Source organism: Lepisosteus oculatus, chromosome 2 (genome assembly GCF_040954835.1).
Source record: "Lepisosteus oculatus isolate fLepOcu1 chromosome 2, fLepOcu1.hap2, whole genome shotgun sequence".
Classification (NCBI taxonomy): domain Eukaryota; kingdom Metazoa; phylum Chordata; class Actinopteri; order Semionotiformes; family Lepisosteidae; genus Lepisosteus; species Lepisosteus oculatus.
The window spans coordinates 31,976,568-32,001,558 of record NC_090697.1 but is presented as its reverse complement, the minus strand read 5'-3'; the positions used below and the strand labels follow the sequence as shown (position 1 = coordinate 32,001,558).

The following is a 24,991-nucleotide window of genomic DNA, read 5'->3' as shown; positions in this document are numbered from 1 at the left end:
AATTGTTTTCCAAACATAAGGTGAAATATTTTGCGTTTTACCTTTGATAATGTATTGTGTTCTAATCAATAGTAGCGTCACAAACAGATTCGGTTAAACGATCTTCTAGCAGAGAGGTGACAGAAAGACTGAGTGTTCTGTGACCACATACAGGCCGATGGGTAAAAATGTTAAAGTAAGGTATGGATCTCAAAGTCCCGGTCAATATTTTCAGTAGATAGGTTTAGAAAAGGAACCATCCGCCCTCTACCGGCTATTTTTTTTTTGGACCGTGCTTTGGACGTCGTATAATGTTGGCAAAGCGTTCCTGCTCAGGCCGATGTTGATGTGTTCCTTTGACCTCACAAGATTCTGCCAATACTATACATTTTTGGAACTGATTATGGACCTTTAAAATATTGTTGAAATATGCAAGACATTTTGGAGGTCACTGAATCCTTTGCGTGACATTTCTGCTGCTTTATGAAACGGCTATGCTTCACCTCTAAGAAAGGTTTGGCTTTTCATAAATAAAATGTTACGAAGTTCTAAAGCTTGATTATATTTAATTAATTTTACATAAATATGATAGACGAAACTGTAGGTATAAAATATGTTTCTAGGAAATGATATTTTTTTCTGAAACTTCATGGGCTACCTTCTGTTATTCCTACATTCGAAATACATTTTCGTTATTTTAAAAAGATTAATAACAATATTATTGGCCCAGGACAACCCGAAAACTACATGCTGCTGTCAATTTTTCCGAGAGTGAACTTCGAGTGCGTTTGAACCAGTGTGGAATAGGATGTTGTTTATTTTTACAAAAAAAATGTATCCGGTAATTTGATATGTTTACGTAATATTTTATGTTTTGGAATTATACTTAATTTTAAATGAATTATATATCAAATCTACTTATACTTCTATACCATATACACATTTATACTGATGCACACGAATTTTTTAAAAAATTAGTGTATCAATATGTACACATAGCGCTGTTGTAAACATTTTAAACTTTATTTTTTAAACTTCCATTAAAAACAATTTATGTTTCACGTAGTCAAAATAACATGATATAAATACAGTATATGGAAGGTTGTATATTGTTCTTAAAATAGAGCTTTATTACGACACCTATTTTTAACCCGTCATGGTATCTGAAAACTTCTTAAATATTCTGCCAATTCTGTACAAAATATTTTCGTGTAGTGTTCTTTAATTTATGCTAGGCATTCATCTTAATAGCCGCTTTGTGTTCATTATACGGTTTAGTTTAAGCGATATTGTAACCTTTGGGTTAATGTATTATGTATTTATGTTTATATCTAAATATATGCATATAATTCTAAAAACAATTAGAATTATATGCATATATATGCTGCCTCTAAAACTAGTTAGAATCTAAAGAAAACAATGCGTTGACAACGCCACCACAAACTCAGGCCAAGCCACAAGTCTGTAATTTCAAAACTAACAGCCTTCTTAATCTGAATCCAGTGTTCACTTAACTTCTTTCCGTCAGTGTATCTAATATGGTTTTGCCCTTCAAGGTTTCCTAAGAGGCAGACTGTCTTTTTAAATGTTTAAGCAAAATTGCACTTAGAAGAGGAGGAGGAGTGAACTGAACAAGCAAAAGGAAAATATATGAACTGTATCTCTTCATCTATCCTTCAAATGGTTCATTGTGAAATACCCCCGACTCCATCCATCCATTTTCTAACTGCTTTATCCAAAACAGGGTAACCCCGACTCTTTCTTCCCTGTATCCTTAGATCGGTAAACTGTATTGACTGCCGTCATTAACATAATCTGTATTTGATGGGTTAGGTTAGAAAGAAGTTAGTTTTATTGTTCCTTGCATTTAGGTATTCGCGCATCGCCGTTGTTTGTACACACTGTCATATCACGTGTAAACTATGGATTATTATTCTAATTATTCCAGTAGCTATTCTAAAGCTTGATGTCGTAAGGCCTCTGCAATACAATAGAGTAATTATTTAAATTAAAAAAGCTTGTGCAGTCTACTTACTCAGACGTGATATCGTTCTGGGAATATGACCTTATCATGTTGTGAAATAGTTATTCAACTAAAACACCGCACACATTTCACATCTGTATCTAGGATCACGTTTGATCAAAGATTAATTTTATGGCTGTCACATTCTGTTTATATGTATTCTTTAAAAAGAAAATATTGAGATTATGAATGATGTATTGTAAACTACAGTATAAATTTAATAATTGTTCTTACGTTAAGCAAATAATCCAAATAAGTGAAGTGAATTCGTTTATTAGACTATACCTGCTGTCAAACAAGACCGTTTAACAACTTTTTGCCATTCTGTATATTCTCCATAAAACGCAAAATGTGTTGACTTTATATTATAAATTGCTTACGAATTATTGTTCGCGGGAAACATTAAACGAAAACTTTCGATATTTCCGCACAAAGATTTTCACCCACAGATTTCGGACATCAGTGCGCAAATTGTTCTTCCGAGAAATTATGGGACGTTCAAAAATATGATATATTCATATTAGGATAGAAATCTTAATTACAACTTTCATTCAAAACTGGTTCTAGTAACAACTATAATTGTTGTTACTGATATTTCTACCGTTTTGAGTGGTCATATGAAAATTATATGCTGTTGTCCTTAATTGCAATGTTGCCAGATCAGGAAATAAAATGGCCAAAATCACAGATGTATTGCAGGCTACAGGTTAAAGGAGACCTATTTTAAAACACTTTGCACATCGACTTGATTTAAGATATTTTCAAGCTGCACTCCAAGAAGCGTTAAAAGCCTACCAGAGAAAACAATAACACTGTTTGGAAGAAGAAGTAATGGATGGCTTCATAAAATAATATGAAGTTATTTTATGTCAGGGGTCTGACTACAATAATTCTAATTAGACCATCCCTCTCACTTAGTATACAGCGAAACGGGTGTTTGTGGTACAGAGGAGTAATGTTATCCCTAAAGGATTTAAGAGTGTTATCGTGTAATTTCGAGGATCTAACATACGGCATTAGTAAAGCTCCGACATTCCTTGCCAATACAGTAAGCTCTCATAAGATACATTTTCAGTATCATTATGGACGCGTACGGTCCCATGTATTGTACTCGAGTATTCTCAGATGCAATTGATATTGCAGCATATTAATTACACCTTCTTCTTCTTTAGGTAAGTTTAAATTTCCCTTTAGGATTGTATTGCACGTCCATCTTCTTTTCGAGTAGCCTTTGAAAGATGTGGTACTGAGTGGTGCTTTGGTGCCCTCTAGCGAACTAAATGATCAAAACGAGATGACTGCCTAATATTTTATAAACTATCGGACAACAACATTTAAATTGAGATGTTGGTAGCAGGGAGGGATAAGTATAACTGGTTTTACAACAACCTTAAAAACAATTATTCAATTTTCAATGTATATTTTCGAAACTTGTACTTTACTGTAGTTTAAAATTTTCGTATAATTTGTGTGCGAAAGCCACACTGGATTTTGTTACAGTACATAGTGAAATTAAAACCTTGATTTTTGTTTTCAGAAACACATCACGGAACATGTTATTCTGGATTTCATATCAAAGTCATTCCTCTGCCTTGTCAAATTGATTTTGGGGTAACTAGTCACAGGCACTTTTAAATAAGTTCAGTTTTGTCTTTGTTTTTTTAATATGTGAAATGCTATCATGATAAAACATTACTAGGATATGAAACCGCGCTCTTAATTTTTTCAAAGTTGTCTCATAGTTTCTTTTTCAAAGAGTTCAGTCTGATACTCTCCTCCTCAGACTTTCAATTTTTCAGTTTCATCTCTTTTCCCTAACATGTAGTCAGAATATTCATAAAAATGTTTACAAGATAAAAGTATATCTATATCCATCATACATACACAGATTACAATAATGGACAAACAAAATAATCTTAGAATTAATTTAGATATTTTTATGCAGATGGAAACATTAGCTTTCATAAAAGAAAATGCAACACAAGACCTTCTTTGCTGTGATTTTACGGGAAACATCACTAAAATATCACCTTTGTGAGCAATCACAACTGTATAGACACCCTCACACACAGCTGTGGTGGTGTATCACGATCTCTATGTGCCCACTTGGTCCTAAAAGTCTCTGAGTGCATAATTATATAAGGCTGCAATTTTCCTTTTCACTCTCCTATAAAGCTCATTTTATAATATTTCTGTGGGAGTTGAGGTAAGTTGACTGGGCAGGCCAACACATCAATTTCAAAACCAGTTGAGCTTTCTGATTTGTGTAATCTGGATCCTGCCTGCTTGAATGCTTAGGATAATGTTATACGTATATAATCTTGCATCTTTCGGAGCCAATCATATATATACATATCATATTCCCATAATTCTTTTCCATTGCCATTGTCAACAGTCTTTATGGATCACTGCCCATTCTTGGTGTTTTTGACATTTTTCATACCTGAGCAGAGGTTCTCTTGATGTTGGGTGAGATCTGATGTGGATCTAAAATCAGCAGAAAACTAATGGCCCTGGTGAGAAAGCAATTAGTGTCTTGTCAGCCTTTAACATTTTTGGTATATATTCTCTATGTACTGTATTATTTTCCTCTGTCTTCCTCATCCACCTTTGTTTGCACAGTACCATGTTTTCGATGTGTGCTGATTGTGATACACACTTTCTCCTGGCAGTTTCTCTCACAAAATACCCTTGGTAGTTTGGATAATCACAGACCCACATACTACTTTGTAACTACTTATCCCGCCTTCTTCTCAGTTACTGTAGCTTTCTGTCTCCCCATGTACAAGAACCAGCAGTGTGCTTAAACAACTGGCTCATCTAGGATTTTCGCACACTACTCATCTCAGTTTAGATTTGGAATGCTATGCACACCCCTTTGGCTAAGAAGAAAATACTGTATACAGTATGATCTAATACAGGACTAAGAACATTAAAGGGACAATGACCAAAAAAGTTCTGTATTCTGAATACATAAATATGTATGTATTATTTTCCTTTTCTAATGTACTAATGCATACACAGACACACACATATATACAGTATATAACAAATCTGCAATTTGCATGTGACGTAAAATAATATTGCACATGGCTGATTTCTGACTGATGGTTTTATGACTTTAATTTTGTTTTTATTTTCTGGCTTTTGGGTTTAACATAAACCTCTCAAATGGCCTTCTACAGTAACTCACTTTGAAAATGGAAACATTTGGTGAATATACTATACAGTGCATACTGTCTTAATAACAGCTATGATGATGAAGCAGTAGTAGCAGTAGTGTACTGACCAATACTGCAAATTAAACTGGTAATGATTAGACATATGATGGTTTGAATATGTACAATTGGACCAGAACATTATCATGTAACCTTTATCGGCCTACTTACAGTAAATGTAGCCTACAATTACTAAAACAGCTATGGATTACTGATATCTCTACTGCTGGAACTTTATAAATGTCTAAGACAGAGCAGATGATAATTGTATTGGTGATTGTTCTCCTGAATCTATTACTGTGTAATGATCAAATTATTTAGGGATAATCATAAAAATGATTTAGGGAATCATAAAATAATTGACCTCAGTACTTCAATCACAGTCATTCACAGTATATTACAAAAGAAAGAGCAATATATTACTATTGTAGCTATTACTTAGAAAGAGAAACAACAAGGAAGACATTTCCATGTATAAAAAGTACATAAAAGCAGTGCTATGAACTGTTTTTAAAGGTCTGTATATTTTAACATTTTAAAGATTGCTCGTTTTACTCTACCGATTTTCATCCAGCCTTACATACTCCATTTCTGAGTAACAAGAACGGTTTCTGAATTTTACTGGCTGTGCTTGTTTGTTCTGTGATACTGTGATACAGAACTGCAGCAGCCCTGGAGAAGTAAGGGGCTCTACACAGAAACATTCTCAAACCACATTGTTGGGAGCACCCAAAGTGTACTTTTTTTTTGCTGTCAGAAGGAGCTCTTTGATGTGTCTTTAAATGTTGAATCTAACCACATTGAAGGTTCTTCCAGGTGGCAAGAGATTACAAAAGGATTTACAGACTTTTTTTTTTTCCCTTCGTAATTTTTCATGACTTAGAAGTGAGTTCCCAAACCAGCACAATTAATGAGATGAAAGTCAGCACACTCCATCTCTCCTGGGAATATTGAAACATGGGTGTTAGTCGCCACAATATTCTGTATGTTACTGGAAATTCTACCAGCAGACTTAAATTATCCTGGAAATCTCTGAGTTAAAGAACACAGTGGGTAACAGCTAATGGATGACAGATATTAATTTTGAAATAAATATGTATACAGGCACAGGTATGTGTACTATACTGGTACAACGATCTTCATAACACTCACGTGTTTGTATATATTACCAAGAAGCATGAGAAACACCACAAAATCTGTATTAAAACCAATAACATTTGTTGTATTTTTAATGCATTTTAGTATATTTGAATAGCACAACAACAAAAAATAAGGATCCTAACCATATTACGATGAAAAGGCAAATATATGTACAAAATCCATCATCCATTCATTTTTCAACCACTTAATCCAATTCAGGGTCGTGGTGGAGACAGAGCCCATCCTTGCAAGAAATTGGTACAAGGCAGGACCAGTCTTGGATGGGACAAACTAAACACAGACACCACCCCAGGAATTGAACCCTGGGCCCCAGCACTGTACGGCACAAATGCTAACCACTTACATAATGTTAAATAGTAAAACTACAGTCACTATGATACTCCAATAAAACTATTTTTCAAAAACAAATATCTGTAAAATAAAACTATACTGCTTACAACTGTTATTAATTTTAAACATTATCTGGATTTTAATGTTTCATGTTAAATATTCATTTTGCCAAACAATATACAGTAAACATTCTTTTGCATAGAGAAAATGGTTGATGCACACACCTCTTTGTATTGTGGAGACTTCTCATATTCTTTGTTCTACTTTTACCTCTTATATTCCTTTTGTATGTGTTTCTTACACATAGCCCCTTAAAACATCCTCACAAACCTAAACAAGCCAGAAGAGGTCCATCGTTTCTAACTTATGAAAGGTTTTGTGGATATCACTTTATAAACAGATATTAAGCCCATGTAAGGTGTTAATGTAAAATAAAAATACAAATGTACATAATGCTATCTTGAATATATTCTGTATTTAACCTAGTTATTATATTACGCCAATGTAGTACTGCTGTTGATGATACAATATACAGTAATTATATACCTAAATTATCGCATTGCATAAACCATCATAACATTTCAAATACAGACACATAATGGGCATCTACATTGGTGTCTTATTATATGAAGTCTGCAGTCATCTCAGAACCCAGACTAACAGTCTCCTAAAGTGTGACAGGGTAACCCACTGTCTCACTCCAGAAGTCATGGAGCATGCCGTATTACTTCAAAAGAATGTCATCCACTGAACATGCTCTTAGCCTGTACAGTAAGAGTTTGCATGCCTTTTCAGGGACTTCAAAGAGAAGATGTTGAATGCAGATATTCTCATCAAAAGAGACAGTTATTGAAAACAACCCAGAACACGTTGCCAGCAAATTAATTGGAGGATGAAAATGAAAGTGTTCCTGAGCTGAAAAGGGTGATGGTCCCTGAATGATCTGGTTGCCCCATTTAGAAAATTGAGACCTCTCTGTTAGGAGACATGTTTGTCAAGGTCACATTACCCACATAGAGTACAGGGTCGGACAACGGATCTTCAAAGAAAGACTCTCTTTCTGGAGTAGAAAATCTACAATTCAGACCCATCTCCCCAGCAAGCCCAGAAAACACTTCTAATATTAACAATTTACATGTGTGCAAACATCTGTTTTTTACTAAAATTACTACAAAAGATAATGATTAAAAACACTAATTACTGCATTTATATTTTTAATCATGACCTTATGCCTGAAAGGAGTGAAAATGGCTTGCCTCATATAAAGAGGTATTTCCTTTCATTTTCTCACAGAGAATGAGAAGGACCTGAGAGAATATAAGCATCTCAGGTGAGTTCACTGACCTCTCACGTGGAGTTATGGGATCCAGTTGGGCTCTGGTTGCCAGGGAAATCAGTTTGTGGCCTCAATCCAGCTCCTAATGGGCATCCTAATCCGCTGCACAGCTCAGGACAAGCAGGTTGTATCACAGACACCTTTAAAACAAAACACTTGAAACAGTTGTCTCCTTTTCTCAGCTCAGGGTTGAGAGATCTTAAGCGTACCTTCAAAACCCCAACTTAAAATTATACACCTCCATATAATTGTACATATTATATATATTGAAAATATAGTACTATATAATAGTATGTAATATTGTCTCTCCAGCAAGTACTATGACTACATTAGTGTTTCGTTCTCATTTGAGCTTCTTTACCCAAAAGGTTGTTGGGAGTATTGGACAAGCTACTTATCCATGTGGTTGAAACCAATATTTTGGTTTCTTTCAAGAAACATCTGGATGAGATCCTTGGATCTCCTAACTACTAACTAGCAAGTTGACTTTTGTAACCATTCTTAAGCTCTTATAATCAAGTTATCAGAAATCCAGATACTTTAATCCAGAAGGGTACAGTAAGTACACACAAATAATACCTTGGCAAACTATGAATATGTTCAATGGTTTATTTTCTATTATTCTTTTAGGATATGTTTAGCTTCCTGCATTAAAAATTAAACACTTACACTTTTTTAAAAAAAAGCAAAAATTACAGCCCTACGAATTGAAATTTTCTTCCAGAGGTTCCTACTGTATGTCTGAAATACAATTCACCTCCACATACACAACCTATTTTTTTCAGCTTTAACTTTTGAAAATAAAAATTCTATATTATATATGCAGCACCTAACCTCCTAAACAACCAACCCAAGCACTTGTCTAAAATAATTATTAAGCTTAATATGAAAAATCTTAAAACCTTCATATTTGACGCAGTAGTCCTAGGAACGCATTTCTCTTTTCATTTCACCTGTTATGGGAAAAATGTAAGTTGAAAGTGAATTAAAATTCTCCCTGACCATTTAAGGAAACAAAACTAAAGAACCTGTCTTCAAGGGTTTGGAAGACAACATTTTGGAATACCCACAGGGATACAATTATTTCAGGAAATTAAAGCAAGAAAGTACAGTCCAAAAAATCTCTTTTTATCAGTTGTAATTTTTTAATTTCTAGTTACACAGATAACACCTTAGAACATCCTGTAATGAACAGGCTTTCTTTTGATGGTACATTAAAGCTAAATGTGGAGATGATCAAAATAATGTTATACATTTTAACCTTGAGTTAGAATGTTCTCCCCATGTTTGCATGGGTTTTCTCCAGGTGCTCTGGTTATTCTCAAACTTATCCAAAAACATACTGGTAGGTTAACTGGCTTACTGGACAAGGCCAGACCAGGCCCAGGTGTGTGTGATTAGACTGGTGTCTCAGAAATGCCCCCATTACTTTTGGCTCCCCCACAACCCTGAATTGGAAGAAGCAGTTCAAAATGGTTGGGTGGATGCATTTGTACTCTGGTTTGTCACATTATAAAAAGAGTACTTAAAGAGTGAATACACTGATGAGAAATGTAGGTTTCAAATTTGATTTTTAATTTTGTGTACATCCTTTGGGATACAAACAGCACTAAAATGGTAACTAGAACATAGGTTGTCCACAAGTACTACACATCTGCTTGTATAACAACAAAATAACACTAACTTTTTAGATAAATTGACCTTAATCTTGAGCAGAACATTCAGTGCAACATTAAAAGACTAAACAATTATATGACAGACTGGACAGATCCTTCATCTTGATATACAGGTGTAAATACTGTATATGCATTTAAGAGAGAAATGAAAGGAAATGTGAAGTATTAATCTCCTGAATAATTTATTGCAAAAAGTGTCTGACCAGCAGAGGGCCTTGTACTTGTACTCTGCATACTTGAAAATTGCTTTTTGAATCTTCCATTTAAAAACTGTTCAAGTCGGTATGATTGTTTTTTTTGCAAAGGTTATTAGGGACCAGAGAGGAAAGGCCTGGCATCCATTTTGATTATCAAAATATTTGCAGTTGCAGTTTACAGTGTGAAATGACACAATGCAAAGCCAAGCAACATTAATGTTACCGGTTACAGATCTGTTGTAACATCCAGGTGCTCCTGGAAGAAAATAATAACGTGCTGCCAAAATGTTCCTGCCAATTAAAAAAAACAAACATCACGAGCGGGCAAGGGACCCTGACTGTATTGTTCCCTGGAGCAGATTTATTTCAGCACTGAACTGAACTCTGCAAGACCAAGAGAATTCCCGCTGGGAGGATACATGGTGAATGCTGCACGTCTTTCTTCTTTGTGGCCAATGAGATCTGCAGGTCATCTTTAGACAGTTGCTGGCAAACGCCGCTCGCCCACGAGAACAAGCTCGCCAGGCACTGGCTGTGTGGCTGAGCCTGGCTCCCGTGCACAGGTCAGAGCAGGCATTTGGACATGTCCCCTTATCCTGAGCTCTTTAAGTGAAGCACAGAAGAGATTATTATAGGTTATTTTTATGATTGCCCTCCAACCATCATGCAGCTTAGCTTAGGATAGACTCTGGGTTGCCGAGCCTTACCAGGAATAAGTGGCCTTCTGATAACAGATGAATTTTTCTGATGTTGTCTATCAGTCCTTACACCTTAACATTGCAACATCTGAGGTGCTGTCCTTAACGGGCTCTCCAGAAGATGGTGCTTTGTTAGTGACATCATTATATTTCCTATTCCTTGGGTTGAGAAGTACTGCCCTCTTAAATGTTGTTTAGAAATGTAATTTGATTAATATTAACAGTTTATGTTTACAGAGGCAGCCGGGATCTGTATTCAAATTGAATGAGACCTTATAATACACAGTTCTCCCAAAATCAGTAGATTTAGTAAAGTTTTCATTTTGGGTAATTTTGTTTTTAGATGTCTATTTTGCCCACCAGAATTGTAAAGATAACAGATACTCCTGGAAAGCAAAAGACATCTATAAAAATTGTAAAGGAGAAGAATTACAACCTGATGAAACAATGCTTCATGGATCTTCATGAAAATTGCATAATTTCAATATGTGTTTCCCAGGTGTACACAATTAAAAAAACAAACTGGGTCTTCTATTCTTCTATTCTATTCCAACATTTAGAAGTCTAAAATCACATTGCTTCCTAAGTGTTTTGAATATAAGGCTTTTCATATAATTTTGTATTTGTCTCTTTCAGTTTGGACAGCATAAATGTTTGGTGCTTTTCAGATGATTTTAAATCAACTTTAAAAAACGCTATCTGAAATAATAATACAGCATTAGCTTTATTGAAGATTTTGTCAATTGTAAAGGATATTTTTCTGAAACAAAAATCCAACTGGCCCAATGGCACAAGATGGAGAGCTGCACAACCTGGAGACTGAAGAAGTGTAGCAGGTACTGTAAGTGATGGTTTTTAAAACCAACGATGGTGTGTCATAATGATCCAGTAAAACAGTAGGTGGCACACTTCCCTCTAGACCAGAATTTCCAAACCAGTGTCCCAGAATCCTGACCAGAGACACTTCTCTGAAGTAGGTGCCATCCTTCAGAGGACACATTAATACAAAGACCTCTCTGTTTGTTAAAAATCTTATAGAACTTTTTAAAAAAGAAATGGTGTTAACACCTGGCTAAATTCCACCCTGAGTTTGCACCGTCTACTGTATCTAGCCTCTGTTAATCTCTCCCTAACTAACTAAACTGGTGAAGCAATTTTGAATTTCTTGTCCCGACAGAGTGAGGCTGCTGTGCATCACCCAGCTGTAGATGAAGTGGGTCTCCTCACAGAGGTGAAATGCTTTGTAGTTCTTCGGGTACCACATAAGAGGAAAGGAATTATAATAAACCATCACAGTTTGTCTCCACAGAAAGGGGGCCAATGGTAGCAAGATGCAAACCACACCTCACTCCTATCAGTGAGAGATGAAGAGGGCATCTTAGATCTCTCACAGTCATCTAAGGAAGTGATATTATCCAGCACAGGAATTACCCTGTGTATAAGGTGAAAACTGTGAAAATACAATTCCCTTTCACACAGCACATGATTTTGTCCACTAGATTATGTCAGACCTAGTATTCGAAGAAAGTTGTGGAACTTCAGGATTCCGTAGGAGGTATTTCTCGCTGTCTTGTTTTAAGGTGATCTGTTTGCAAGGAAAAGAGTCAATGCATCATACAGTAGCTCTGGCATGGCCTGGCCTGTCTTCTGATTCTACCTATCCAGAGCATCGACATACTCCTGCAAAAGAATTCTTGTACACTCTCCTCACAACACTCCCTAAATAACACTCTGCCAGATTGGCTGCAATCCCAGAGACCAGGATTACTGTAGTAGATGCAGAATGTGTAAGCACATTGCTGCTTTGCATATGTCACCTAAAGAATATTAACCCCAGTTTGATTTTCACAGCACTATGTATGGTTGCAGACTAAACAGATGTTCCATCAAAGTTGGATAATACCTTACATAATCCTGCTTTATTTTGAAACCAGGGGTTGGCACCATTTCAAGGATTAGTAGCCATTTAAAAAAAATACAGACTTGAGGGGGAAGCCGGCACTTGGAACTTTTTCACTTTCAGGGGAGTCCCCCCTACCCTGCATTTTTGTTTTCTTTTGGCCAAAATGTGTCCTTCAGCCAAAAGCAAAAAAAATAGTGTGTTTTCCCCCTACCAACTGGGTATCACACAGTAAGTTCATTTCACACCCATGCGTGTCCCCCCTCCATGGACACTGGAAACTCCTACCTCTGAAATGTAGGCGATACCTGCCTGGAGCTTTCCGTGTTTCTGACTTGATTTCCTTGATCCAGTGCTGCAGAGTGTTGCTATTTCTTAAGTACAATGGAAGGGCAGTCTCGTGCTTGTGGAAAATTGAGTGGGACACCCAAATAGCACATTTGCCCGTCATAATTCAGTCATGAGCTTCCTTTACGCAAAGACAAAACAAAAATAAAAATAACATAGGACAACATGTGTAAAGACGTACACTATCATCCTGAGCGCTTACCACATGTTCATATCTTATTGCTGTGGGCCGTGTATTTACATATACCACTGAAATGAATCTGTTGCTACATAAAGCACTCAACTAAGTGACAGAATACTGCTCATCTGTGGAGCTTTTTACAAATATAATTTTGTTCAACACATTTTTGCATTCTCATTCAGATGTAGCCAATTTAATTATACATGGTACACTTAAGTACACAAACGTTCATGTTTATTGAATTGTAAACAATTTATTGTTAATTATAAGTTTGTATGAACTTTTGTGATTAGCCATTTGTATCATGTTTTCTTTTCAATGTACAATTGTTCTTGCAAATGTTAAACCTAAGATGAGCAGTAGGATTTACTATTACATTTTTTTTTCTCCGATCATTGCTTTTTATCAGTTTCCCAACTCAAATATCTTCTTCATTTTTGCCCAGCAATTAAATTGAGGATTGATTAATAGTGTAGGTGTTTACCTTTATTTTTCATATCTTTATCATTTACTTATTAAAATCAGAAGAACATTTATACATTTCTGAACTAAAATCTTTTGACAAACTAAACACCATGAGAGGAAGACAAGATATATTAACTTGATTAATAATAAAAATAAAGGGTCTGTTGTTCTAAGAGATAAGTCAAGAATCCCCTGTTCTAGAATGAAGTTTAAGTTTTTAGCCTCCTTCCTAGAAAACTTTATATGAAGTGGCAAAGTAACTGATCATGAATACAGCTAACAAACATTTTCACTTTGGCTTTGGTAACTGGTACTGAAATTAGGCTGTAAGTACAAAAGTTCACAAACTCATACGAAATACAAACGAAACTAAAAATATTTACTGGCTCCCCCATTAGGTTTAATTTGACAGTGCTTAAAGATTCCTAAAATCAGTTTTTTTTCTTTCACTGGACAATCTAAAAATAAGTCTGCATTTCATTATCTGTAATAGGCTACTAGCGCAAGAGGCATTTCTTTGTTTATGGAGTTTGATATATGTTTGACATTTTTCTAACAAAACCAAGGGTGACATTTCCCGTTAACTAAAAATTAATTTCTTCATGGACTTGTCATTCACAGAAATATACATGCAACTATTTTTACAGTATCTAATAAGATGACTGTGGCAAAAGGCAAGGTTAATATAAAGGCTAATTAGGTAGTTAGCTGCGTCAGCATGCGTAGGCTGTAAAGGAACAAGTAATAGGTTAATTCCATGCTGAAAAGAGAAGAAAGAAAACAATGTTTTGGCTGTGGAGTAAGGTTAGACCCGAAAAAGGCTCCATGGCCGAAACATTGTGTTTTCTTTCTTCTCTTTTCTACATAGAATAAACCTTTTACTTGTAACTTTAAAGCCTTATTAGTTCAGTGCAAGCGCATGTCTGACAGACTTTAGGGGTTAAAGACGTTAATGTCACAGTGTAGCAAGCACTAAGGCCTCAAATAGGAAAAATCCAAAATCAATCAGCAGATGATTTATGTAAAATCCCTCTAATTATCTGAAACCAGGGGAAAGGACTTCAATTAATCAGAGCTAGATACTGTATACAGGCGATGCCTGGAGAATGCATTGTGAGAATTGGACCATTGGAATACTGTACATCATCTCACTCTGATCGCTTTCCAGAAACTTTCTGTGGACAGTACACCTTTTGAGTACACCTTTTTGAGTATTAAAACCGTCTACCTCCATGCACGCTCCACGCACATCCTAGTCTGATCACAACATTCTGTTATTACTTTCCACTGAAATAACTGGGATCCCTGGCACTCGTGTTGTATTGTATTTCAAAGCCTGACCCATTTTCGAGTCAGCCTGCTTCGAAATTTGAAATCAAGGCATGCCACCTCACTTCCAACCACAACCACTCTCCTCCTCCACCCACAGAAAACAAAAAACTACAGCCTCTCTAATTCTGTGCCAGCACGCAACTGTCACACCTTAATAGAAGGTGAAACACTAGCACAAAATAAGGCAAGCTGCATAATTAGAAAACTTTCCATCATAAAGACTAGCCACAGGCATAATCTGAGGTAATGTTTATCTGATTCCATGCTTTAATACTAATGCAAGCCGAATGCCAAATTTTCATAGGTGAAGAGTTTCAAATGGGTAGTGTAACTTCAAGAAATAGTTTTTTTATAACCTCAGAAGTATCATGTAATTTGTCAGGCATTTTCATTATTATACAGTATCTTGTGGGCATCAGGCTTTTGGATCTGTTTCAACTTGTAAAAACAATTGTAATTCAAAGCTTAAAATAAAACAGGAAGAATCTACTGGTAAAGTATCAGTAAGACAATGGTAGACAATTCAACTGAAAAGGTGTTTTTAAATCCTTATAACATAACTGGTGGAAATCAAAAGGTAGTTCTGTTTGATTTGGAAACAAATGAATATTTTGGAAATATAAAACTAGTTTCATAGTCAGTTGTGGGTTACATTATTCGCTTTTTTTGTGGTGACTGTAGGCTGGAGCCTGCTCTGTCACTTTCAGTTATGGTTTAGAGTTTATCTTCATGATGCCTCTCTAACCTACATCCACATCCTGCTGCTTAGAATAGAAACAGAATTAGCCATATTGTATCTCTTAACATCTCTTCACTGTCCTCCTGTCATATAGTTTTACTCACTATCTCTTAGGTGTTTTCTCTGTGATGTACAAGTTGAAAATGATCATAGTCTCATTTATTACAAAGCATACAAAAAATCTATTGCTGAATCAATGGAAAAGGGTATATTGATGAATAAAATGTTTTGAAACTAGACAATTGCAATTATAAAACCTAGAATAAACATTGAATTTCGGTGACATTACAGTACCATTAATCACAGAAGTGTTCAAAACCACTTAACCTAATCATAAACAGATAAGAGATTAGCCAAATAAAACTTAATAATGGGAAGCAATATATTGAAAGAAATTATATCACTATCCCTTTGTTTAACAAAAATATCTTAAGAGCATTTTAAAAATAATGTGTCCATTACAGGTCACTGCTGTAGTTTAGTACCATTTGATTTGAGAAACATTACTTCAATATACTGTACATTATTTACTTGAGCATAATTGAATCACACTAGGCTATACAAGGCAATATCAATACCTATTGCAATATTAAAGAACTGAGTGGTATGGTATCGAAGTCCATACAACACTACTGTATCCATGTGTGGCTAAGACACCGAGGCCATGCACAGTGAGCCAGACTTGTCTTCTGACCCCCTCTGTTGTAATCGAAAATGGAGGTCAGCATGAGTCCCTGGAAGCCCATGCAGAACACTGGAAGTGTGCTGATGGCGCCATTCCTTTCAGAGAGCCTAGAGAGAGTCTGAAACAAAAGAGTGACTTCACAACCAAGTTCCTCTTCCACCACTCGCGACGATAACCTCAGAACTAAGACTCAGCGTTAACAAAGCAGTTACACGTCATGGATTGGTGTAACATTCATATGTGATGCTCCTTGATTCCCGCAATGCGGAAAGGAAAACAGCTACAAATCACTTTCATCTAAGATACAACCCCCTCTAATCACTCCATATCCCACAGTCAAATCTTCACTATAAAGTAAATGTAACAAAGATGTCCATAATGCCACTTCAGATTAGATGTATTCCCATTGTACATTTCGTATTATTGTACAATTCCTATCATGAAAGGCTAGGGAACCAACATTCTACACCAACAAACTTCCACAGAACTTTAATCTATTGCCTGTGATTTTCAAAGGCAGTACTGAAACAGGTCAGATGTGGACAAGCATTACTTCATGTCTGGCCACAAATATTTCCTTATCTTGGAAGATAATCTCCAAAACCCAACTCAGGTTAACACAAGCCAGGACGATATGGTTGTGCATCAATATGTGTACAGCATTTTTCATCTGAAAATAAAAAATGAAACAAAAGAATCTTCTTGATAACTGAGTCAGTTGTTCATTTGAAATGCACAAAGAGATTTAAAGCTATTTATTTTTTCAAAAAATACCACAACAGCATTGTCCATGAAATTGAGAAAATATTAATAACATAAAATAAATCCTGATATGTACTTTGTTTACATTTAGCACTAGGAGAAAGCAAAAGCATGAAATTCTCCTTTTCTTATTTTTTAAATGTGTTAGTTGCACACTTTTAAGGAATTCATAAATAAACTTCTATACTAAGCTATTCAAATATTTTGTGTAATGGCACAAATTAACCACAGATGACACAAAGTTTAACAAAAAAAAATAATTTGCATAACATCTTCAATACAAAATTAAACCTCGGTACATGTTTATTTAAATAAAAACTATGCAAATGTTAAAGGACCCTCCCTCATTTAAAGTAAAACTTCAATTCTGAGATTATGGTTTGATAAGGTCAATGATAATTATATCAGCATCATCTACAAAAACAAGACTCATGAAATGTACAACTATTTGTTTTTATTTTGTCACCCTGTTTGGTATCACAGCCTCAGCTTCATTTAAAACCTGAGAATAATGTGAATCCACACATTGTAAAGCATCTTCTTTTTCGTGTAGAAAAAAAGTCCCATAGATTTTTACAAATGGACAGGTGTTTACAAATTTACTATTTTTTTATAAATGTGAAAATACATGCAATTAGTAGTGCCAATGTTATATTGCGTAAATAAAGAGTATCCCTATATAGGTAACATTTTGTAATTTGTGATGACGATTTACAAAGATAACATTTAGGTTCCATGCAAATCCCAACCTTGGCTTTCTTATGAGAAGTTATCATGACATTGACCTTCATTACAGAATACTTAGTGATATTTAAGCAGGGCCAGGAGCTTTTGTTGTACGCAAGATCTTCGGGCTCCTAACCTGTAGTTCACTCCTTATCCTCCAGATGTCCTTGTAGGCACTCTAATTTCAGCAGTCATTAGGCAATCGGCGTTGGCAGCGCAGTTAAACATACCATTAGAAACTAATCTGGTAAGAGACAAATTGATGCAATAAAGTATAAAAACAGAAAAAAATGTAGAAAAAGAGCATTTCATTGTGTGAACAAATACAACATCTTCAAGGAGTTCTGTACACAGATTAAAAATTTTGCCAAATGTGTAATTTAGCATTGGACCATGCTCGAAAGATTACAACAGACCAACATTTAATTCAAAATCACAAAATCATATAAAACAAAAAGCTAAGATTGACTCTGGTGAGATGGAGTCCTCTGTATAATAAATGCAATGGATACTACACCAATGCATACCTGCATTTCCCAACAAACGTACAGTAAAACCTCGATATATGCAAGTCATACATTCGCAATTTCACCCATTCATGCAAAAGTTTTAGAGAACTGCTTTTTCTGCATTTGGCGACCAGATTCGCTCATTTGCAGGCTGTGCAGTAGGACCATAAATGTAGGCAGCCGCCTGTGCATCTTCATCTTGTTGATGTACTTCACCTGACCTGCACTGGTCTCTGTACCAAAAGTATAGCTTGGTTAACAAAGAGTTAACATGTTTATATAGAAGTGCATCATGGGTCATTCTTTAGTTATTCAGCGTCCTTCAAGAAAGCATTAGATGTTCATTGTGTGTAGACCTGTTATCATAAGTTATGCAAGTATACAAGTCTTGTGCTGCAAAATAGAAGAAACATTAAATAACAAAATAAGCTTCTGTGCTATCACAGGCTCAATTCAAGCATGTCTCAGAAAAAGGATAACAAAATAAATTAGAAGACAAAGAACTAGACAAACCACAGGAGAAAGAAAGTGAGTTGGTTGAGTGAAGGAAATAAGTACACTTAATTTACTTTGTTATTACTGTTCTGTAATAAATCGTATTACAGTACATTAGTGATACATTTATAACATGAAAACAAGATGTTAAAAGTAACAAAAATGCTCTTGTACTAAGAATGAAAAAATGAATGCAGAGTAAGCTATAATAACAGGGATCTAATTTGTTTGCACAAATAATTATAGAATTATGGATTGTAGGGAGAAAACAATGCTTTGCTTTAATTTAAACACTACTTCTACAGTTCTACCAAAAATATGTTTGTTTCTCAGGCCTTGGAACCATAACTTGTTTTTGCCATAGGGTATTAAATGCTACATTCCATGAATTCTCCATTTGTGGAGACTTCAAGGTATCAATCCCTCACAAATACAAAGGTTTTACTGTAATAAACTGGAGACAATTCCCACAGCAGGTCAACTGAGAAAGAAGTGTTTATTGCATGCCTTCTACTGGCCAATTCTATGACACTATAAAGAATCACTCTATTTTGCACATTCTGTTTTACAAGGGCGTAGTAGTTAGAGCTGGTGAAATGACAGTTATTCTATTTTATCTTATGTGCACTTGATAATTATTTTATTATCAACTGTTTAAACGCTTTTGAAGTGGATTTTAAAAATATGAATGGATTTTTCTCAATGCCAGAAATACAAAACAAGGTACATGTATACATTTACTGTATATTGTTCATGGCTTGTTGTCAAATCTAGTGCCTGCTATTTTGTTGTATAATGTCCACATATTTGCCTGTGTGAGTAAGATATAGGCAAATAATTTCCTGAAAGCAGACATGCTTGTTGGAGCTACAATTTAAGTTTTTAAACATTGCTCAAGGTTAAAACATTTTAAAGAACATCGGAGAGATATAATTCTATAGATTCAACTACTAAAGTACATTTATGTTCTAAGCCATACATAACAAGAGGCTCTAGTATTCTGCCCCAGAATATCTTTCCAAATATACTGTACAGTATTCGTTTTTGTCTAAGCTTTGTGGAAACGGACACTGGATACAATGTAACACAATATAATGTTGAAATCATTGCTGAAGGATATACGAGTTTTCTTTGGCTGCTACACATGGAAAGCATCTGGTTGTTTTAGTACAGTGGTTTGAGAGTTGTGAAGTTAAGAGTCCATGAAACATACATAAAACTAAGGAATTAAATGCATACTGAGAATTGGTACAGCAGATGCACAGCACAGACACCACAATAAATAGACATACAGCATAGTTGCTGATAAAACGTTGTATACTTCAAACCAGAAAAGAAAAAAAGAAAGAGAAAACATGTTTCATTCATTTCTCGAGCCAGTCAGGACATTCAACCTAAAATACAGTAAGCATGCAGTTTGGATGTGGATACCCTCCTGTAAGATTTCTGAATTTCATGGTGAATGCAGATTCCAAATTGGAGAAATAAAAGCACTATGAAAAAGAAGTTAGCTGTGGAATTGGTCTGTACGAATATTGAACTGAAGCTAAAAAACTATTTCCTAACTTAACACAAACAGCTAAGTGGTATTTGTTTTACACACTGAGATTTTGATCCATAAAAAAAGAAAAAGTAAACCAACTGACAATGATTACATTCAACAGTAAATTAGAGGAGCGGATACTTTTTTTCACTGGACTGTGACACTTACAGTAAGTGCTCTTTGCAAACTGCCTTTAATTATTTTAATTGTCTGTTTTATGTAGCCTACAGCAGCAAAATTATGTTATTGCTCTCTTTTGGATTTAAATTTTTAAACAAACTATTCGATTGACACATTATACATATTCCTGGTGATTTTAATTTATTGCCACATTGTGATACTACTGAATAAAACAGATGCATGATTAAAAGTCAATAGTTATATCACTGTTAATCTACATGTTTATGCATGTAATTTGAAGTAATTAAATAACTAATTGAGATGATTAAGGTACCAAAATGTAAATAATGTTTGAATAAGTGGCTTTAAGAGAGGCTATATCGACACTTTTGGTACTGTAGGACTGAAATAGAGGTTAGAGAATTAGTCAAGAAAACTCCAAGCCCAATATATAAGGCACAGAAAATGTCAAATACTAAAAGTGTGCAAGAGGAAACATTTTATGAGAGGTAATAGTCAATTTTCTGTACTAGATTCATTGCTGGCTGTCCCACATCTCATACGCAGCAGAATTCATGTAAAAGAGAATGATAAATAAAAAATAAAAGTACACACAAAAGTGTTTATTGTATATACATTGTATCAGGATGGCAGGAGCATAGGGCAAGATGGTGGATCTGGACCCTTCATCCTCCCGTAGTCTAGGGGATGACCTTTTACCTTCCATTACCCGAGTACCCAACATATTGCAGACATTTTTCGCCATGTATGAAATTTTGTGTGGTGGCTTGGTGTTGTGGACTTTTCAGTTACACAAGGGCATCAATATGGTGGAAGATAGTAAATATATGGGGTGCTGAAATCCAAATAAAACCAGAAAATAAATTTCTTCTGATAGCTCTTTACTCAACCAGGCAGATAAGCTGCATACTGACTTACACAACACAGCATGATGCAACCAATAAATCTAATTTCTTAACCAGATCATGGTAAACAACTTTGATTTATTGCTCTTCTTCAGCTACATCGCTCTCTCGCTCTTCCATACAGCTAACTGGCAAGGATCTGCTCCCTAAGGTAGGCAGCAGATTACTGGAGCTGGAGCTCTCTCTCTCTCTCATTTGCTCCATCTTGTTTTACATAGTCACCTGACCGATCACTCACTGGAGTGGTCAGGAGAAGGCAGATAAGAGGTCATCTCCAGGTGGATGTAGGAGGGAAAAGATCCACCATCATGCCCCTTTCCTAATGTTCTGTTATTATATATAAATAACCCATACTCAATAAGGAGCACAGGGCAGACAGGCACCAGATCTGCTTTAGAGAGGGTAGGATTATGAGGTGGGGTTGCCTAGCTCCCCTCCATACAGGGACCAAGGAATGAATCCAGGGAGGCGTAATTAATGTGTCCAATCAAACCTATTCTGTACATCTCTTTGAGATGGGAGTAAACCAGAATACCTAGAGAAAAACACACATGGGGAGTGCATAAAAACTCCTCAGTGACAAGCATCCTAGGCAACAACTGAACCCAGGAACCTGAAGCTGTGAGACAACAGCACCAGGTACTGCAACACACACTCACATTCCCCTACCAAACTGTTATAGAGAATGCCTCTAGCAATGATTACAGCTGACATGAGATGTTCACCAATGTCTATTGAGATATGGCATCTCACATTGGTCTTACAAGATAAAAGATGCTGTGCAGTGCATCCTTTGGTTGAGCAGCCTCTTGTGGCCAGTATTATGTATTATGTTTTTTTTTTTCATCCATCAATCACTGTCTGTAAAATGCCAAGTCTGAATGAATACATTAGCCAAGTCTGCCACTACTACCTTCAGCAAGGCTCCAAAGGTACATGCAGCCATAATCATGTCTGTTTTGAGGTTACTTGTATCAGCCTTGTTTCCCAGACTTCAACACAGTGAGGAAACACCTGGTCTGGTATTTACAGTCTGCAGGAATAATGAGATGTACCGTAAAGTATGTTGGGCCATTACCATTATGTTGAACAGGATGCAATATATGATTTTCTAATATTTTGGTAGAGGAATGTATATTTGAATATATACATTTATATATGTATACATTACACACAAATAACAAAATTGCACTAACCTTCCACATTAAAATAAATTTAAAATGTTTCTTAAATTTCTGGGTTTTATCGCAAGCTGTTAATTAAGATTACAATAGCATAACAGAAGTAACACTATCGAAACCGTTCTTCAATTTTTGTTATTAAAATATCTGTGATGACTTGGAACAGTTTAAAATAATAAAAAAATTAAATGTTATTTCTTCCCGTAGAAATCCCAAGACATTTGATTTTAAAAAAAGTTTGGAATAAGCAAGAGTTTACATTGATACATTACAAAACCACTAAAGATCAGGAAAAAAAGACACCCTGAGTTTTACAGCAATGCAGTTTTCAACGAACAATATTAGTAGGGATGGTGACAACAAAAAAATGCACAGCTGTTAAATCATTCTCTCTGTGGTGTGCTTAAAGGTGTTTGAGATAGGAAGTCAATTTTTCAAGATTATATAGTATTGCACACATCTTTAATCTTTCTCCAATCTGGAGGCCCCATAATTCATTTTTTTTTTATTATCCAAGAGCACACTAGGAATTCCCAAAAAAAGTACATTCCCAAAACATGAATGGGAATTACTCATAACCATTCAGCCTCAATCACTTTGATCCTTGCACTACTGTACCTTGGTGGACTTCAGTCACGAGAGGAACAGGAGTCCGGGAGTCACTGAGTGAAACTTTTTTGGATGGACACATTAGGAAAGTGAACGGTTAGTTCTTGTACCACACGGTTGTCAATCTGGGAGCAGAAGGACACATCAAGCAAAAGGAGGTTCTTACAGGACTGTAGCAACTTGCGAAGAGATGCTGGGCTCACCATTCGAGTTCCTGAAATTAGGAGGAACAAGCAGCTTTAACCAAGACATGACATTAATGGTCTACAGGAAGGGTGTTTACTATAGAAATTAACAATGCTTTGTGTGTATGATTTTTTTTCCCCACCACTACCTACTACACCACACTAACATTTCACGTTGCTATTTCTGCATCGACTGTTATCTTTTTAACAGTTTAGTATTTTTTAATTCATTTTAGCTGCATCTATAAAAATGCAGAGCTTTATTGATTTAAGCAAACACAGAACAGGTGACTACTTCCAATACTCAACTGTTCAACAACTGTATTAAAGTTCCTAAAAGGAAAACATTAAGCAATACTAAGAGAATAAAAGAACTACTGTACCTTTGCACGGCACATTTAAAACAACTTCTAGAATTTCAAAATAGAGAAGATAAAAAGCTACAAATGGTCCATTTCTTTATCAGTTGTACAGGAGCTTTTTTACTCTCACATCACTTAGAAGATAAAACCAACATGTATTAGTGTTCATAAAATAATTACAGGGCCACCAGAAAGTAATCACCTCCCTTGGGATTTTGCCACAATGTGTTAGGTTGCAAACTCAAATAGAAATCTACACAAATGACTATCATATCAAAGTGGAATTAAGGTTCTGGAAAAGTTTTTGCATGTAATTTAAAAGCAATCACTGGAATGTCTTCATCTGAAAAGTATTTATCCCCTTTCCTACAACACTCCAAACTGAGCCCTGGTGCATCCAATTCCCACTGTGGTCAGTTCAACTGATCCTTGGACCAATTTGCCATAGAGTGGATTGGAATGCTGACTCGTTCAGCTATACCCAGTAACATTAGAGAAAACAAAATAGGCACAAATGACAAACAGACATGGACAAATAATTACAATACAGCCATGATAGGACATAGTGCAAACAGTGTGGTACCTTAAAGTGCAGGTGCTAATCTGAGCTGTTTAAGACTGCTTGGGGGTAGAAACTGGGGGAAACTGGGGGGACAATAAGACACTAACTTCCAAATGGGATAGATGGGCCGAATGCCATCCTCTCATTTGTGACCTTTCTTATGTTCTAACAAAAATGCAATATTATATTTAATATATTATGCAACTATATGCATAATTTTTTAAACAACCTATTTTGGTAAAGATTGGTGAGGGCAAGATACAGACCCTAGTATGGCAGAGGAACGAATTTTCTGAGATTTGTTTCATGCACTTGAACCTACTGTATATATTTTTTTAATACTCAAGGTCATAACATGAAAATCCCACTTCAGGAATATACAATGCAGATTTAATGACCATTTAAAAGAACTGCAACCGTTTATACTGTAGGGTGGGTCGTGTAATTAGATTACACAAAATTAGCTTGCACTGATCCATTCATAATGGTAATGGTACCTTGGTATTTGAATTAAAACGCTCATTAATAAACTACAACACTGAGCTGTGCAGAAAAGTCATTTAATTCATGAAAACTGTATGAAGTATGAGGCACAGTGGCAGGGTGGTTGGAACTTGTAACCTGAAAAGAGACCCAACCAAAACATCAAACATAATATGACAGTGGGCATGCTTAAATCAATTCTTGAGTTTTCAGGATTGAACCCTTTTTTGCTAGAAAATGTGCATGATTTGGCAAAGAAG

General features: G+C 35.6%; 1 protein-coding gene across 4 annotated transcripts in view; it reads right to left on the bottom strand.

The window, feature by feature from the left end:
* fbxl4 (F-box and leucine-rich repeat protein 4) overlaps positions 1-24,991 on the bottom strand; it is a 51,756-nt gene that overhangs the window by 3,620 nt on the left and 23,145 nt on the right. Inside the window, exons 8-11 of one of the 4 annotated variants that reach the window (XR_011180566.1) lie at positions 23,306-23,353; positions 16,162-16,386; positions 8,950-12,987; positions 8,056-8,187 (exon numbers count right to left, since the gene is read on the bottom strand). Coding sequence is in view for 3 of the 4 variants with exons in the window: in XM_006626272.3 (XP_006626335.1) it covers positions 23,190-23,353 (164 nt within the window). In the remaining variant the exon portion in view is untranslated. Of the gene's footprint in view, positions 1-8,055; positions 8,188-8,949; positions 12,988-16,161; positions 16,387-17,464; positions 23,354-24,991 lie in introns of those variants that run through there. The other 3 variants (XM_006626272.3, XM_069178601.1, XM_015355992.2) reach the window with 3 other exon arrangements.